Genomic DNA, 15,825 nt, shown 5'->3' with positions numbered 1-15,825 from the left:
GAGGGAAATCTCTTACTTCTTTTGCTCCCTACTCCAATTCAAATGGTAGGATTAGAGAAATTCAAGATTAAATTTACTAAGCGTGTGGAACTGACCACAAGTCACCAGAGATCACAATGCCCACACTGTCCAAGGCCTTCATTTCCCACTGTTGTGAGAAATAGTCTTTCCAGGCTCAAGGATGTAGCTTCCTACAAACACATGGTGATCCTCTTTTGGTAATTTATCTCTGTGGCTTGCCCATGTATTCACTCACTGTTTCTTATGTTTCATTCCTACATAATGTGGGCATCTGAGGATAACTACAAAAGTCCTAATCTGTCCATACATTTATCTTAAAAATTCAGAGAAGCTAGCAACTCCATTTAAGACTTGTCAAAATGTTTGTGGCACTGACAACAAAGAATACATACAGTTGATTTCTAAAACAGCTCATCAGTTGTAAACTGTGCATTTAAGAATTTATTAAATCCAAGTGTTACTCAGCCAAACAAATATTGACATGATGTATCATCACAATATGCTCTCAATAACAGCTTTTACATTGCTAAAAGAGTTTTGCCAGAAAATCAGATATCTATGCCAAAACACTGGCTCTCTGCATTTGCTGCCAACCTTGGCCAGTGTTTTGCATCCAGTGACAAAATTACAGCATTTTATATAGGAAAGCAGAGAATAGGTCATAAACCTACTTTTCAAATATTCACAACTGTGGTATATAAATGAATATGCTTACTAAGAGGGAATCTGTAAGTGCCAATGCTTATGTAGTTACTATTAAAATTTCCAAGCACAGTGAGATCATAGTAATGTTCAACAGCAATCTATGAAGCTCCTTCCAGATGTGTACTCATTTTGAAACATTTAAATATAATTCTACGAAAAAATGATGTAAAATGATTGTGTGTAGTTATCATCATATAAACCTTATAGTCAAGTCTTGAATACATTAACAATTGTCTAAGCTCCCTTAACAGTAAAGAAATAAACACGAGTATTTGATCAATCAAATGAGAGAATGCATGTGAAACGCCTGGGGTGACCTGTACTTAGTACATAAAGAAGCATCTGATATATATCTTCATGTCTATGACTCCTTTACCAGATAGTTGTTTTTTTTTTGCTTTTGAAATGTATAAATCCCAAGAAGTCCAAGAAAAGGAAATATGTCTTAGTTATATTTTGCCTTCAGTAGTTAATATCCAGCATATTTTATAGCTAATATATTTTTAAAATGATAGAATACTTTGTACTTTTTTAACTCATTAGCTCATTTCTGAGAGTGAGAGTAAATTTCCACCTCAATAGAAATATGAATATACTAGTTGATTAAATATCTTGTCTAAAGAAGTTACTATGGACAAAATACAAATAATTTCAATTTCTAATATATTTGTCTTTCTTTTATGCAGTCTTTCAAAGTATTTGTTATGAGCAAGGCAATTCTGAAACCCAGTTTCAGTCATGATCTTAGACTTATATAAAATTTATAGTTTACAAATAATTCTATATTTAATAAGAGCTATAATAAAGGAATGTACAAAATACACTGGTTGCTTACATAGTTAAATTCCTAACTCTGCTTAGAAGAGGCGAAGACAGGCTCAATGGCTTTCGGACTTGAAAAATGAGTTCTGTATTTTCCAGGTACACATATGGGAAAGTAAAGGCACTGCATGCCAAGAACAGGCACAACAATGATACTGTGTATCACTGTTAACTCTAAGATGAAACTAAGTATCATCTGCAGTTGAATGTAACTGGAGCACAGAGAAGGAAACCAGGAAAGCAGTAGTAACAACTCCAAAAGGCCTCATGTGTCATGGAAAGTATGCGTTTTTATTTAGCAGAACTTTTTAGTGGGAAGTACACAATCAGGTCAAAAAGCTCATTATAGCAACTGTGAAAGAAGAAATGGGAATAACAGTGGCTTTTTTAATAATATAAAAAGGGCTTTAACTGAACAATGGGTATGGCTTAGAATTAAGGTAACTGTTTGCTTTTATATAGTGAGAAAGGAATCATGATGAGTAAAACATATCTGGTATATAGACAGTTTTCAGGATGCGGATGTTAAGAGTGAGCCTTTTAAGAATATTTATTTCAATAATAGTCTAATTAAATGTCCCAGTTTAAATAATGTTTCACCCATCTCTAGCATTAACCAACAGAGGACAATTCCAGAATTTCTGTATTCTAGAGGGGCTTATGAACAACAACCTGGTGGGAAGAGTAGGTTATTAGGGAAGTAGTCTCACAGCTAAATCTGTGATACTTAAGATTAAAAAAACAAATGGTCTGATGGGGCTGAGGAAAAGAGAGAGACAGTTCCTACTTCTACAAGGCCACTTACGGAGTACTATCAGTATTATCATTTTTAATTGTTTAGTTCATGTTTAGTTCATATTTAATGCCCTAGAATTTTATATTTATACAATCATACTATGTTAAAAATTAATATAGTTCCTTATCATTACATGTGTATTTAGTACTGACATATAATTTTAAGACTTACATTTGTAATTTTTGTAACTCCTAATTCAACACAGCTCTAGTATATTACAAGAAATGAATACTATAAATTTCTCCCAGTATGTCAAAGTCAAAATAAGGGTTCAAATTTCAAATCTCAACCTAACTAAGCCTCTTTCTTCTTCTATAAAGTGAGGACAATAATTTAGCAGTTTGAAGAATGAGACAACGTAAATAAAATTATCCTTAAAACAATATAATCCATAGATAAACCATGTTTCCTGTGGTTTTACAAATGGCCCTGAGAACATTAATATCAGTTAATTTAGAGTCACTACATTAAAGTACATTAGTTCTTCCAATTTATTTCAAGTCCTTGGGTAAAAATGTATGGTAGATAGTAAAAAGGTTGATTTTAATTCTAAAATCACCTGCACTGCAGAAATCACCAGAACTTTTTATAAGAGGATCTTTTACACTATTCCAGATTTAATGACTTGAATTTAATGGGTGGTTTCCAGAAATCTGTATTTTTAATTCCCTACATGACTGATAATCACCCAGGTTTAGGACCTACTAGTACAGTTAATTACTATCACCCCTTCTTCAGAGTTTTAATTTTTTATTTTGTCAAATAAACTGACACTTGGAAATATACATTCTTATCCATGATTTATGGTATTTAATTATCTTTGCTTTTTATAATTACATTTTTAATAAACTGGCACAACCGGTGTGCTGATTAAGAATTCTAATAATAAAATAAGGATAGGCAATATGGTTTACAGTATAACAAAAGTATTTTCATAAGATATTAATTATGGACTATTAATTAAACTAAAATACAATACTTCAAAATATTTTGCACAAAGAGCTTACAGATCATAATTGTTAAATAACAAAATATCTCACTCAATGAAAGTTTTTTGAGAACTGCAATCTAATTTTCAAAACTGAAGAACAAAAGTATTAAATAAATCACTTTATGGCACAGAACACAATAAACTTATCTAAGCAAACAACAGAAAGGTTTTTGTATTAGAAGCAAAATGGGAGAAATTTTAAATTAAGCCCCAAATTCAAGGAATAGTTATTCATAACTTTCTGGTTAACTTATGCTCAATTATAAGAAATAAGGGCTTTTAAGCTTCATATCACTGTTTTTTTCTTTCATATATAAAATATATATATGAAATTCCAAACATTAAGAGTATATTTTTTTAACTTGGCAAAAAAAAAAAAAAAATTCTTACTTTGATAATTCAGAATCCTGGTATTCATCAAATCTGTGAATAATATTTGGTAATTTTTTAAACTACCGATGTCACCCTTAAGAAGATTCAGTTGTATTTTCTTGTAATTTATTTCTTCCCCATCAAACCTAGGAACTATAACAGGGAAGACACTGAAACATGGTAAGATAAAAACTGGTCTTAGACTTTATTCATGAATAACTCACCAAGTATTTATCGAATGTCTACTACACTTTCAGCTCTAGAAAGAATCTGACATGACAAGCCCTGCCTCTAGGGAGTTTGTCATTCAAAATACAGCACATCAAGAAATGATTCTGAATCACTAAAAGCCTTCATTTTATCTTTCAAGACGTACCCAGATACTGATATCCTATGTAAGATCAAGTATAATTTTTTATTATACTCTCTGAATTGTCATAAGGGGTACTTTGAAATTTGTATGCAGGCAAGGCCCCTTCTGCTACTTAGATTAAGTCAAATATTTTGTTTTCACTTTCAGTTTTCTCCAACATACCCTCCACAGCTTTGTCCAACCAGCTGGCTATTTCTGTGACACTTTACTTTCCTCTTCACTGGGTACTTGTTGCTTTCCTTCTTGCAAAAGCCTCGTCAACCAGTCTTTCTCATCTTTCTTTACTTGGTTTCTTATCCATTTGGTTGAAAAATATTAGCACTTTTTTAAAGTCAGGTCTTTAATTCATTGGAATTTTCAATTGGTATCTTTAAACTTTGTTGTATTCTTCATATTTTCTCTGCAACAACACTCTCTTCTTCAAATTATTTAGAAATATTATCCTCCAAAGCACAATGGTTTCTAAAAGATTTCCGTCTCAAACACAAGACTGATACAGAAATGCATAATTCAGTAAAGGACATTTGTACTGCATTGTCAATTCCCACTATTACATATACTGGATTCTGCCAAGATGACTATTAAAAGACTTATTTGTTACGGGATGTGACTTTATATACATAAAGGTTAGCTCAAAAGTAAGATTTTTGGTCCTCTGGTACTAAATTAAATGTAATTTACATGACACATGAAGTCTAAAACTTACAACACTAAATGATAAAGTCAAGACAGTTAACCATCATCAGTCTATCATCATCATCACAAACTATACACTTAAAAATCAAACTATTTATGAGTCTGTAAGTCAGATGCTGTCTAGCAAACTTCCATCTATGACTCATTTCCTTTTATATTTTTAACTCAAATACAAATATGTAAGATTAAGTAAATTTTAATTTTCCAAAAGTTCTCCAGAAAGAATTATCAGAATCATCCAGGTAAAAAACACAGTTGGATAATCCATTTTCACAAATGAACTCCGTACTTGTGTTGTGAGGTAGCAATCAACAACTCTAAGACCTTCTGTGGTGGCAGTTCCCGCTACTCACAAGCATTCCCTCTGCACATGAAGATCATGAACAAAGAAGGGACCAGAAGAGTCCACTTTTCATTGTTTCACTGACTTCTTGTGTTTTCGTAGTATGCTAAATGCCTGATTTCAAATTTACAACAACAAAAAATACCAATATTTATTCTGAAAAGTAATTGTATGTTCCAAGTAGCAGATATTAACAAGTTCCAACACGATCTCTAGGAATAATTCGAAGTTCTGAACCGTGCTTTAGAAAAACATTTCCTACACAAACAAATAAAACATAAAGTTAGGTTTCTAAAAAATGACAAATTGACAAGTTATCTTAATAATCCAACGATTATTACATACAACAAACTGTGTATTAAAAAGTAAAGTAGGTGCAAAAGATCAAGTAACATCAGAATCCAATTCCAACGTTTTGTTTTTTTGTTTTGGTGGTACTGGGGTATTGAACCCAGAAGCATTCTACCAAGGTGCTATATCCCCAGTACTCCTGCTCACTTTTTTTCAAATTTTGAGACAGGATTTTGCTAAATTGCTGAGGCAACTTGCCATCCTCCTGCTTTTCAGCCTCCCCAGTGTGTACCATCATACTTGGCTTAATTCCAAGCCTTTTAAGTTTTGTTCCTACTTTTCCCATAGCTTTACAACCAACAAATGTTTGCTTTAAAATTTTAAATAAGAACACTAGCCATGAAAATACTAACAATCAGCAAATAACAAGAATTAATTTCATCATGAATACTTGACTTAATACACAATAGAATACCTAAAGACAGAAAAAAAATTAAATTATCACAAAAGACAAAAGTTATATAAATTACAAAAATCTAGATACTCTGAATCTATTTTGGGTCAATTATTCACTGAGATTTCTTCATGTCCAGTGAGATACACAATTTAATTTTGAAATGTAATATAATAAGCATAATAGTAAAGTAATAGCTAAAATTAACGTATACTACACAAAATTTCTAGAATAAGACAAAACCTTAATCTACTAAGTTTGAATACATGTATATAATAAAATGCCTCACAATTTTCAATAAAAGCCCTTTTCAATTAAAAAAATATATATACTTAAAACTGTTGATTTAATTAACAATTTACAATTTTATATCATTCCTTACTTTCTACATGGCTAAATTTCACTAGTGGTCTTTAAGGAAAATTTTTTTTTTTATTATAATATAAAAGTACCTTAGAATATAGTAATTAAAAAGTAACTACTATTTAAGAATGAGGTTATATTATATTAAATCATATGTAATTTCAGAACATTAAAATTAGATGGTTAACCTAAAAGAACATATTTCAGAAATAATAAAAGTTTTTTTTTTTTTTTTTAATAAAGCTTAAGACTACTTTTAATAAGGACTTTTACTTTGCATGTTGATTAGAACATCAATGTGTCACTCTGAATTATGTGTAACAGTTTAGAAGTTTGGAGTGTGGACTCAACCCTCTTACATGTAAATGACTGTTCTTTAAAATAAAATAATAATAGCTAGGACCTACTGCATGCTAAGGATGCATAATGCAAACATTAAAACACCTGCTCCCTCACAACCACCTTAAGAGGCCAAAATTATCATTTCCATGAGAGTACAATCTTACCTTCATACATTTTGTTATGTATTAGTTAAAAACTTTCCCTAAACAAGAGCTACAACCTACTGAAAATCTTTAATTAGAATGAATTAAATACTCATCATCAATAGACATATAATTCACTCCCACTTCATGATTTTCAAATAGATACTCACCAGCAGTCTGTGCAGGATTTATTCCTATTCCATCTAGAAAACAAGTTATAAAGTCATGTAAGTTATTTCTAAAGAACCAGAAGAGATTTACCAATATAGTGCTGCTGCATAAACCCCAGAACATGAGTGAGAATCTTCCAGGTAAGTTACCTGTTTAAATCTACCGTTATGTATTTATGTACATTGCTGTATTAAACAAAAATAGCTGTCAATGTGATGATTCTAATAAATTCTATGGAAGACACAGTTTTTAATCCTCTTTTGCTACAAAGCATAAAAATGTTTGTCAATTCTTCTAAAAAGCTAAAGGTATCTTAGATATGCCATTAATAATTTCCATTCTGGTTTGAGGTATGAAATCTTAAGGGTGGTAGGGTACACAAAGTCATTTAGTTCAAGTTCCAATTACAATTTGAAATTTTCAAAATATTTTCTTGAGTTATTCATTTGTGAACCTAAAACTTTCCAGAAAGTAGGAAAGCTTTCTTATAAACAGAAGCACTTTAATTTAATAACATACAGCATATTTCATAGTAAGAAATTCTGACATACCTAAGTTACATCATGATACCATACTTTAAGCTCACCTCTCTTAGTATTCTAACTGGACATAAACCACTTGCTCACTCATTTATATTAGTCTGTGTACTTGAAAGATGATGAAACCCTCCATGCAAGCTTCACTCCCATTTTCTTATTCTACTATTTCATCATAAGAATAGTTCCATCATGCTAAACTTTTATCAGAATTCAAAGATATTCAAATTTTTAAAACTGTATCCCTAAATGGATAAAATACTACAAATTTGGAAGAGTTTTCTACCAGGAAAGGTAAAGCAAGGCATGGTAAAAGAACATGCTTGCTTAAGTTCCTGTATTTTAGAGCATTTTCTGATACAATAATCCTGGCATAGTTTACCATTAACTTTATCATTTATATTAGTATATTCGGGCTTTTTGGATATAAGTTATTGTTAATTAATTTGATTTCTTTTAAATAATATCTGTATCTCTGAGGTAATAGTTTTAAAGTAAATTCTTACCATTAGTAATAATTGCACTTGTTGCTGCAGGAACTTTAAACTAAAAGGGAAAAAGGAAATAAATTAAAAAAATGTGTAACTACCAAAGAAGAATAATAAGGATGGGATACATATCACCAATTCTAAAATCCCAAAATGTATGTGATTAATCTTTCAGAATAAGTGACATTAAAGCAAGCACAATTTGCTTTAATGAAGAGCCCTGTACTCTAAATAATGCATTTGACCGCATAAAGGAGACCAATAATTGTAAAACATTCCTTATTTATATACTATACAAAAGAAAACATTGTCAATCTATGGTCCAATCAAGGCCTATTCTTTTGGCTTAGACATGTTTCCTTTATCATGCATAATTCTCCTACATAAGCAAAAAAATAAGTATAGTTGATGAAAATATTTCTATAATTTCTTCATAGAAATGGCAGGTTTCAAACACATGCTCTCTTGTGTTTAATGGGAGTACCTCCGGAAGATTTTTAGATAACCACCAAGGCCTGTATTCCTTCCTCAAAATCTCCTTAAATGATTTGTTGATGTATATCTCAAAGGACTGTAATATTCCAATTATGTTGCTAGGAAATAACTATGAAGTTCAGTTAGGTACAGGTAATGTCAATTAGACAATTATGTGACTGCTACATGGGCAACTGCGATAGGAAGACACTCCTGACCTATTTCAGAGATGTTATAAAAAGATGTGCTTTTTGAATCAAAGGATAAGGCATGGAACTTATTGGTAGATAAGGGAGAGTCCATCTTGTAACGCTCTAGAGACCTGGAGCTGACAAAGTGTTCATGTCTTTATAGTTTATTCATTTTATCCAACAAATATTTATTAAGCATGTCTGTATGGACTAGTTTTATAGAATATTATCATTTAGTTTGGTGACCAATAAGTTTGAAAAACATTTATACTGAAGCAATACTCTTAATAAAGCTCTGATCAAATACCAAATTATTAAACAACTCAGATTTTCAAAGAATCCTACAAAGTTTTCAATTACTCTACTTACTCTTAAATCATGACTCAACACTTAAATCATGTCCATTTTAACATACGTTGTGTATTTTCTTAAATCACATTTTGTAGTGGCTGAGTATTTTATAAACTTTAAAAGCCAAAAGCAACTATTAACACAGTTTGTCTTTTCTCCAAAATACAGAAGCAATGATTAAGGTGAAACCTGGGCTGGGTGTGACATCAAATACAGTAATTAGTCTTCTGATCTTACACTACTGTCATGTTTTCTCTTGGATACAATATTTAATGTTCTCAGTTTTGTTTTCTATTCCAATTTAACAATTCTTTTAATTTAGGATGCTAAGAAGCTCTTCTGAAGTTTTGACAACTCAGTGAGTCATGTAATAGGAAATTTTGTTATTGTTTATTAAAATAATTTTATTAGGGTCTTAAATCTGGACTATTGGCTTCTCTGTGAGAGCCCCTCTCACCTCTGCCTGAAGTCATATTCTTTCAAAACATGTAATACTCACAATTCATAATTATATGCTACATCAAAACTTTAATTAACATATATGGTTGAGTGAATGTTGTTAGTTTATTTTCTACTATAGGTCCCTTGGGATTTTCTTCTACTTTCCTGAGAAAACCAAGGTTATAACAATGTATTAAAATTATAAAAGATACACCATAAAATAACTAAAAAATATATTATAATAATAATGATTTATTATAACTTTTACAGATCTGCTTCTTAAATCAGAAACCTACTATGCCCAAGACAGGGAATATTTCTTGCAAATGATGCATGCAGCAAAGCAATAACAACATCCTGTATTCAGATCTGTGTCTCATCTTATTTTACCTATTCTTTTGCATAAAGAATAAATCAAAATTGACTATAAAACTTTGTAGTTTAATTCTAAGTAAGGAACAAACGATGCTAGTGAACTAACATTAGTTTAGAAGCTAAGAGCAGTAACTAGTTGGCTGACTTCCCAATAACCACACAAATACAGGGAAGGGTTATAAGTTAATCATGTTTCTTATTTATTTAGGTATTAACATCATTTTTATATGACTATACTTTCCTAAGACCAAAACATTTGGTTTTGGGTTACTCTGAACCTATCTAACACTTTTAATTCCCCATAAAATTTTGGTAAAAGGTATTATATCTTTATACAAAATTACTTAATCAGATAGGAAGGACAGGCATTCACTACTAATTTCACAAATTGATAAAGAAAGAGTGCTAGGAATGTAGTTTAGTGGTGAAGAGCCTCCCTCGCAAGGGTGAGGCCCTGAGTTTGATCTATAGCAAAGAAGGTGGGAGGAGGAACCAACACACACACACACACACACACACACACACACACCAGCAAAGTGGAGAAGAAAGGAACTGAAGGATTTATTATAGCATACAGTTACTTAATGACATAACTAAAATAAGAGATCTAAAGTCTCCCAAGTTACATTTCAGTGCCATTTCTACTTTTCCATGAGTCATATCCAAAGATTTGATTATACATGTTTCTGATAATGGATGAAAATTTTTTTTATTTCTCAACAGCTAAAAACTTCACCTTTTAAAACTAGACACTTTTCAAAACAATTTTACTCACAATCTACAAGGTCAGGCATAAGATTTGGAAAATATGATAAAAATGTTTTTTAAAAATATATAATTCCAGAATCAAAACAAGTAAAAATTAGTGTTCAAAATTTAAAGTGATATAAAGTTGTTGTTTTTTTTTTTCAAAGTTTACATATCTTCACTACCTTCAATTTCAAGGAAAATTCTCCTTACAGTTTTTAACAGTTGCATAAAACTGGTGTGACAATTTGTTCAACTCATTTTTTTTGGTCTAAAAGTAAGCCTTAACTTTCACCGTTATCATAAACATAATAATGAACCCATAGGGAAATGCTAAGTCACAATACATACAAACTCAAAAATTTTTGAAAGCCATTGCCAAAGTGTATTACATAAAGATAATTCCAATTTCCATACTTACTTCTTCTGCTGCAAATTTTAAGACTGCTGTAAAAGGTGTACTCTCAGGAACACTAAGTCTGGAAGAAGAATTAAAGAATGTTAAAAACTTGGATTTATTTCAAGAACCTTTTTTCTTATTTCTTCCATTGTAAGTGATCTAGACAAAGCTGTCTTTTGAGTTTCAGAATTATTTGTTTTGATTACAGTACTATTTCATTGACTCTAAAATTTTAAAAAAAGGAAGCAAATACCCACTTGAAAACTTTTAAAACTTTAAAATTGAAAGCTAATGCCCACAGATATAGATTTATGTATTTTACCTTTTTTGATACAATTAAGTTTAATATATCAGCTAATTCTTTCTAGAGACAGATTTCAAGAAGTTTAAATCTCTTCTTGTTCCTCAGTCCACTTTATTGCCTTTCATCTAAACATTATTTTACCCAATGTGGCAATGTGTTTTATTTTCCAAGTTGGCGGCTTTTCATAGAGGTAGATATGCTTTGACTGTAAATGCACAGAGGGCACTATGGTTTTATAGGTATGTAGTACATTTACAGACAAGGGGATGGTAAAAATGAGAGAACTCCCCCTCTATTATCTTGATAGCAAAGGGAAAAGGAGTTGTGGAAAGTTTTGAAATTTTTATATAATCCTTTCTGACAATAAGAGAAAAGTGAGCACACTTGAGGAATACAGGAGAGTGCCCATTATTAATTTTATATAAAGCATCAGCTTAATTATGTATTTTTCCAGGAATATTCAGTCACAAATAGAAAATGAAAATGGTTAAGAGTTGGTGTCTCCCAAAGCAAAATATGTCAGGAAGAGAAAGGGGGACATCAGAATTGAGGGCATTTGCAAGGGAATGATTTTTAAAATGGACCACAAACTATAAGCTGGATAAGGAAAAAATAAGTGGGATATGGCACTGGGGAGTGGGGAGTGATAGAATAAAAAGCCACTGTCATCAGTGGATTAAAAAAAGACTTGTATAAGACATATTAGAGTAAATCAGCTGGAAGGAGAGAATGTAGTAACCTGTAAGACAGTGCCTGAAATTAATATTTTATGTTATTAACTTTCAACACAGGAAGTGTGTGGCTTGAGGCTCAATTACTTTGTGATATCCTGTTGAGTCATATACACAACAAAATAAAAAAAAAACTTGACAACAAGCGGTCAAGTAACTTCAGAGTCTGCACTGGGAAGTCTTCCCTAACTTCCTCTAACAGCTGCCAAAATGGCTCTAGGACTTTGCAATCACCAGGAGTGAGGGGCTGTTCAAGAGGACCAGAGCCTTGTTCAAATGCCCTCCCGCTCCCTCGTTCACCAAAGGAATTCCAAAGGGGATCCGGATAAACTAGAGTCACGCAGCCCTACCCCCGTGCAAGGGCCCAGCTGTCACTCAGGGGAGCATGCGGGGACCCCTCCTTTAGGGTTCCGGCGGGAAGAATTCCTGGAACGGCACGGACTGGGCAAAGGGAGGGAAGGGAAGCAAGCTGCGCGGGGTGGGAATCCTTGGAAAAGTTCGACCGCGTCCAGCCCAGCGCCGGCTCGCCCAGACCACAGGCCCTCGCCCCAGCACAGCTACTCACACTTTATACGGCAACCGTGGGTCCGACGTCAGCGTAATCTTAAAGGAAACCTTCGACCTGAGAAAGAGCGAGGGAGAGAATTAGGATCCGGTAGGGGATCAGGGACTGGGGCGGCTAGAAAGCAAAGACTTACATGGTGGAGTAGGTCTGGGCGGACACCCCACGCCAATTTGGCGAAGTAGCTCCAAGCCCTCACCAGTGAAGAAGCGTCTGGGCCCCTCCCGACTCAGCTCCACGTCTCCCTCCGCAAACTGGGGACCTCCAAAGCTGCTGCTGTCCAAAGAATTGCCTGAAAACTGGTTTCAGATTCTCAAGGTAGACGAGGCCCCAAAGTCACTAATACCACGGATTTTAGACTTCTGTCTCGAAAACATAGCAATAGTTACATACAAGTACTGTTGTTCTAAGTTCAGTTAATTTATGTTACATTTTTAGTAAGGCACAATACGTCTGAGCATAGAGAGTAGGACCCTAGGCTCCACTGGGAGGTTGGGTCGGAAGTAAGGAAATCCACTAGACCCAGGAGGTGCGAGTGGGTCAGGGGCGGGACTGGGGGGGGGGGGCAGGGGCGGTGGTGGGCGGGGCCTTTCCCAAAATTGCTTGGCAACCTGCACACCGGAAAGCTCCAAAGATGCTCAAGAAACTGGACTCTTAACCTTACTTTGTCAAACATTTTCTTTTGCCTTTCCAGTATCCCAATCCTACTGTACGTTTTTTATTCCTCTTATTTTATTCTTCATATTTTACTTTCCAATACTGAGTTCTATTAAATTTCAACAAATAAGAGAGTTATCAAGGACAAATAGTATATGTGAAGTCTCATGCTCAGGTGTTTAAGAAAGAAAAGATCCCAGTACTTGAGCGATTTTGACTCCAGCTGAAAAGATTGAATAGAAGATGTTAGTAGTTCATTAATAAAAATAAACCTGGAGTTCTAGATTGCCAATCATCAGCTGCATTTCTTCAGTTTAACGATGAACTTTGAATCCTTTCTGGGTGCCAGTCACTAAGCTAAACTCTGGGGGATCTCAAAACCAGTAAGACAGGTAGGTGCCAGCCCACTAGTTAACAGTTGGTAATGCTTGTATAATGAGGCAAGAGGGCTGTCCTCTAAACTTCATACAAATGTAAACCTCTCTATAAAATAAGCATTACTTTCAAAATAATTGTAATTAGCTTTTTAAGAAATATTGCAATGAATAAACAAAACAGAAAAAAGGTAGGCACTAAATTAATGGAGAGATATAGTTATCTTTAGAATATGAGTTAGGGGGCTGGAGTTGTGGCTCAGTGGTAGATCCCTTGCCTAGAATATGAGTTAGATGTTAAGGTGAGATGTCTAAGAGACCAGCAGGCAAGAAAATATAGTGGGGGTGCTGAAGACCAGTTTCATCTTTGCCAAATTTTTAGCTGATATTCTGTAGTGAGATCTTCCAAAGGAGAGTTCTGATTTTGACCAAAATTTGCAGGAACATTATCTTCACTTTCAAAATTGTAGGTCTTGCCATATACAAAGATGGAAGCAAATATTGATAGATTAGGGGGACAATAGTTACACCTTTCATAACTAAAACTACAAAATTTGTGGGCATGACTATGATGTTTGAGAATGGCAGTAAAGATAAACCTACTGATAACATCAGCTAGCCAAATAACAATGGAGAGATTAGTATACATATCTAGTCTTTATTTTTAATAAATATTACATGTTTTAAGTAAAACAATACATTCAGTTATTCATAGGTTGGTTTCTGCTCCTGTATAAAATGTGACAAATACTAAAGAGAAAAATATACTTTTATTAGTGAATTTCTATTGTATTATATAAAATAGTAAAGTCATATCCAAGGAGGTTAACTTAAATACTCAAATTCATATTCCTCTTTGGAGTACATATGTCAAAATAACAAAAGAAATATAAAGTACACAGCTTGACAAGCTTTCACATAATGAACATACAATATTATATTCTCAAAACATATCGAAAAGTATCTATTTCAAAATATTTAGAATTCTTTCTCATCTCAATTCTCTAGCTCTATCCTCTTACATGTGTATTCTCAATGTCAGCATAATTTCTAGAGCCTTCTGATTTTTTTCATAAGAAAGGAAATTATAAATGGATTTTTATAAATGGATTCATTCATAATTTTTTAGTTTTTAAAACATTCCTAAGGCATTTTCAGTTTTCAAATTTTATAGCAAAACAAGGACTTTCTAATTTACTGAAAAGCTAAAATGCTACAATATATTTAATGGGTATAAACAGAAATTTTAGAAGATAATTGGCAAATGTAACATTTTAAGACAAGAAGTGGAATAAATGGCCCAATGGGTTTGGAAGAGATCCAATTCATATCATGTAGAGACAGAAATGATTGTGCAAGTTCAGTGTGACCATATTAGATCTCATTGTGAAACATACTGATATTCTATTTGCAAAAGCATATGAATTTCTCATTATCAGAATGGAATTAGAAGGAAATGAAATTTCTGTGAGGATTATAAGACTTGAGGACTAAAATTCGTTTTAATAATTATTTATTTAGGAAGGTTTAAGTAAAATAGAAAACATGCAACATTTGGATGCCAAAAAAATTCACCTTCTTAAACTTTTTCACCTTGTATGGTTGTATGTATTGTTATGACTAAGACCACCTGATAGTCAAATTATGTCATCCTAAAGAGATCACAGTGGGGTAAATCTTAGGATCTTCTATTTCAAATACTTCATGTTATAAAATTATGCCTTGATCAATTCATAATAAGTTGCTATATGTCTGAGTAAATAATTGGTCATTTTATTCTATTATCTTTACTCACAGTACATTAAAAGGCACTGATATCACTGGGGCAGTGATTATAGTAATGACTTAAAATTGATCAAGATCTCAAATACCACATAATCTCACTCATTTGTTGAACTAATAAGTTGATTTTGTAGAAGAATGAAAGGGAATAATGATTGCTAAAGATTGCTAAAGGCAGAATGAGGAAGAATGCAAAGAAGTTCAGTAAGAGGCACCAAACTCAGTGGAGGAATAATGTTTAGTTATTCTTTAGCACAGTGTTTTAACTATTTACTAAAATAATCTATGATATATTTCAAAATGACCAGAAGAGTGAGAAGTTTCCAATACATGAAAAAGATTAGATGGAAATGCTTATTCTCCTGATTTTATTGTTCCACACACACACACACACACACACACTATCTATTTACCTATATAGTGACTCGGATGGGGAAAAAGAGGAGCATCCTTGATTCCATAATGTTTCTTGAACTAAAGGGTGCTTATCGTATGTTCACTATGTGAAAGCTTGTCAAGATGTGTACTT

The 15,825-nt window shown here is 32.8% G+C and overlaps 1 protein-coding gene and 1 long non-coding RNA gene across 3 annotated transcripts in view; one reads left to right on the top strand and one right to left on the bottom strand.

Annotated features, from left to right (window-relative positions):
* Positions 1-1,818: 1,818 nt before the first annotated feature.
* On the bottom strand, positions 1,819-12,996 carry Ufm1 (ubiquitin fold modifier 1). Of its 2 annotated transcripts, XM_046454196.2 has the most exons (6): positions 12,620-12,993; positions 12,487-12,543; positions 10,908-10,965; positions 7,926-7,965; positions 6,883-6,915; positions 1,819-5,377 (listed from the first exon to the last, which is right to left on the bottom strand). In XM_046454196.2, coding segments are annotated over exons 1-6 (258 nt in total). In that variant the 5' UTR covers positions 12,622-12,993; the 3' UTR covers positions 1,819-5,309. The 2 variants fall into 2 exon arrangements, with proteins under 2 accessions (XP_046310152.1, XP_058438529.1); XM_058582546.1 differs by having other exon boundaries at positions 1,819-6,915; positions 12,620-12,996.
* Positions 12,997-13,094: 98 nt separating this feature from the next.
* LOC124099168 (uncharacterized) overlaps positions 13,095-15,825 on the top strand; it is a 29,395-nt gene continuing 26,664 nt past the window's right edge. Inside the window, exon 1 of the long non-coding RNA XR_009227744.1 lies at positions 13,095-13,532. This is a non-coding gene — a long non-coding RNA (uncharacterized LOC124099168). The remainder of the gene's footprint in view (positions 13,533-15,825) is intronic.

This window comes from Marmota monax, unplaced genomic scaffold (genome assembly GCF_021218885.2).
Source record: "Marmota monax isolate L192 unplaced genomic scaffold, Marmota_monax_Labrador192_F-V1.1 WCK01_AAM20220418_F8-fsc00011, whole genome shotgun sequence".
NCBI classification, from domain to species: Eukaryota; Metazoa; Chordata; class Mammalia; order Rodentia; family Sciuridae; genus Marmota; species Marmota monax.
The sequence above is the reverse complement of the archived record's forward strand: the minus strand, read 5'-3'. Positions and strand labels throughout refer to the sequence as shown.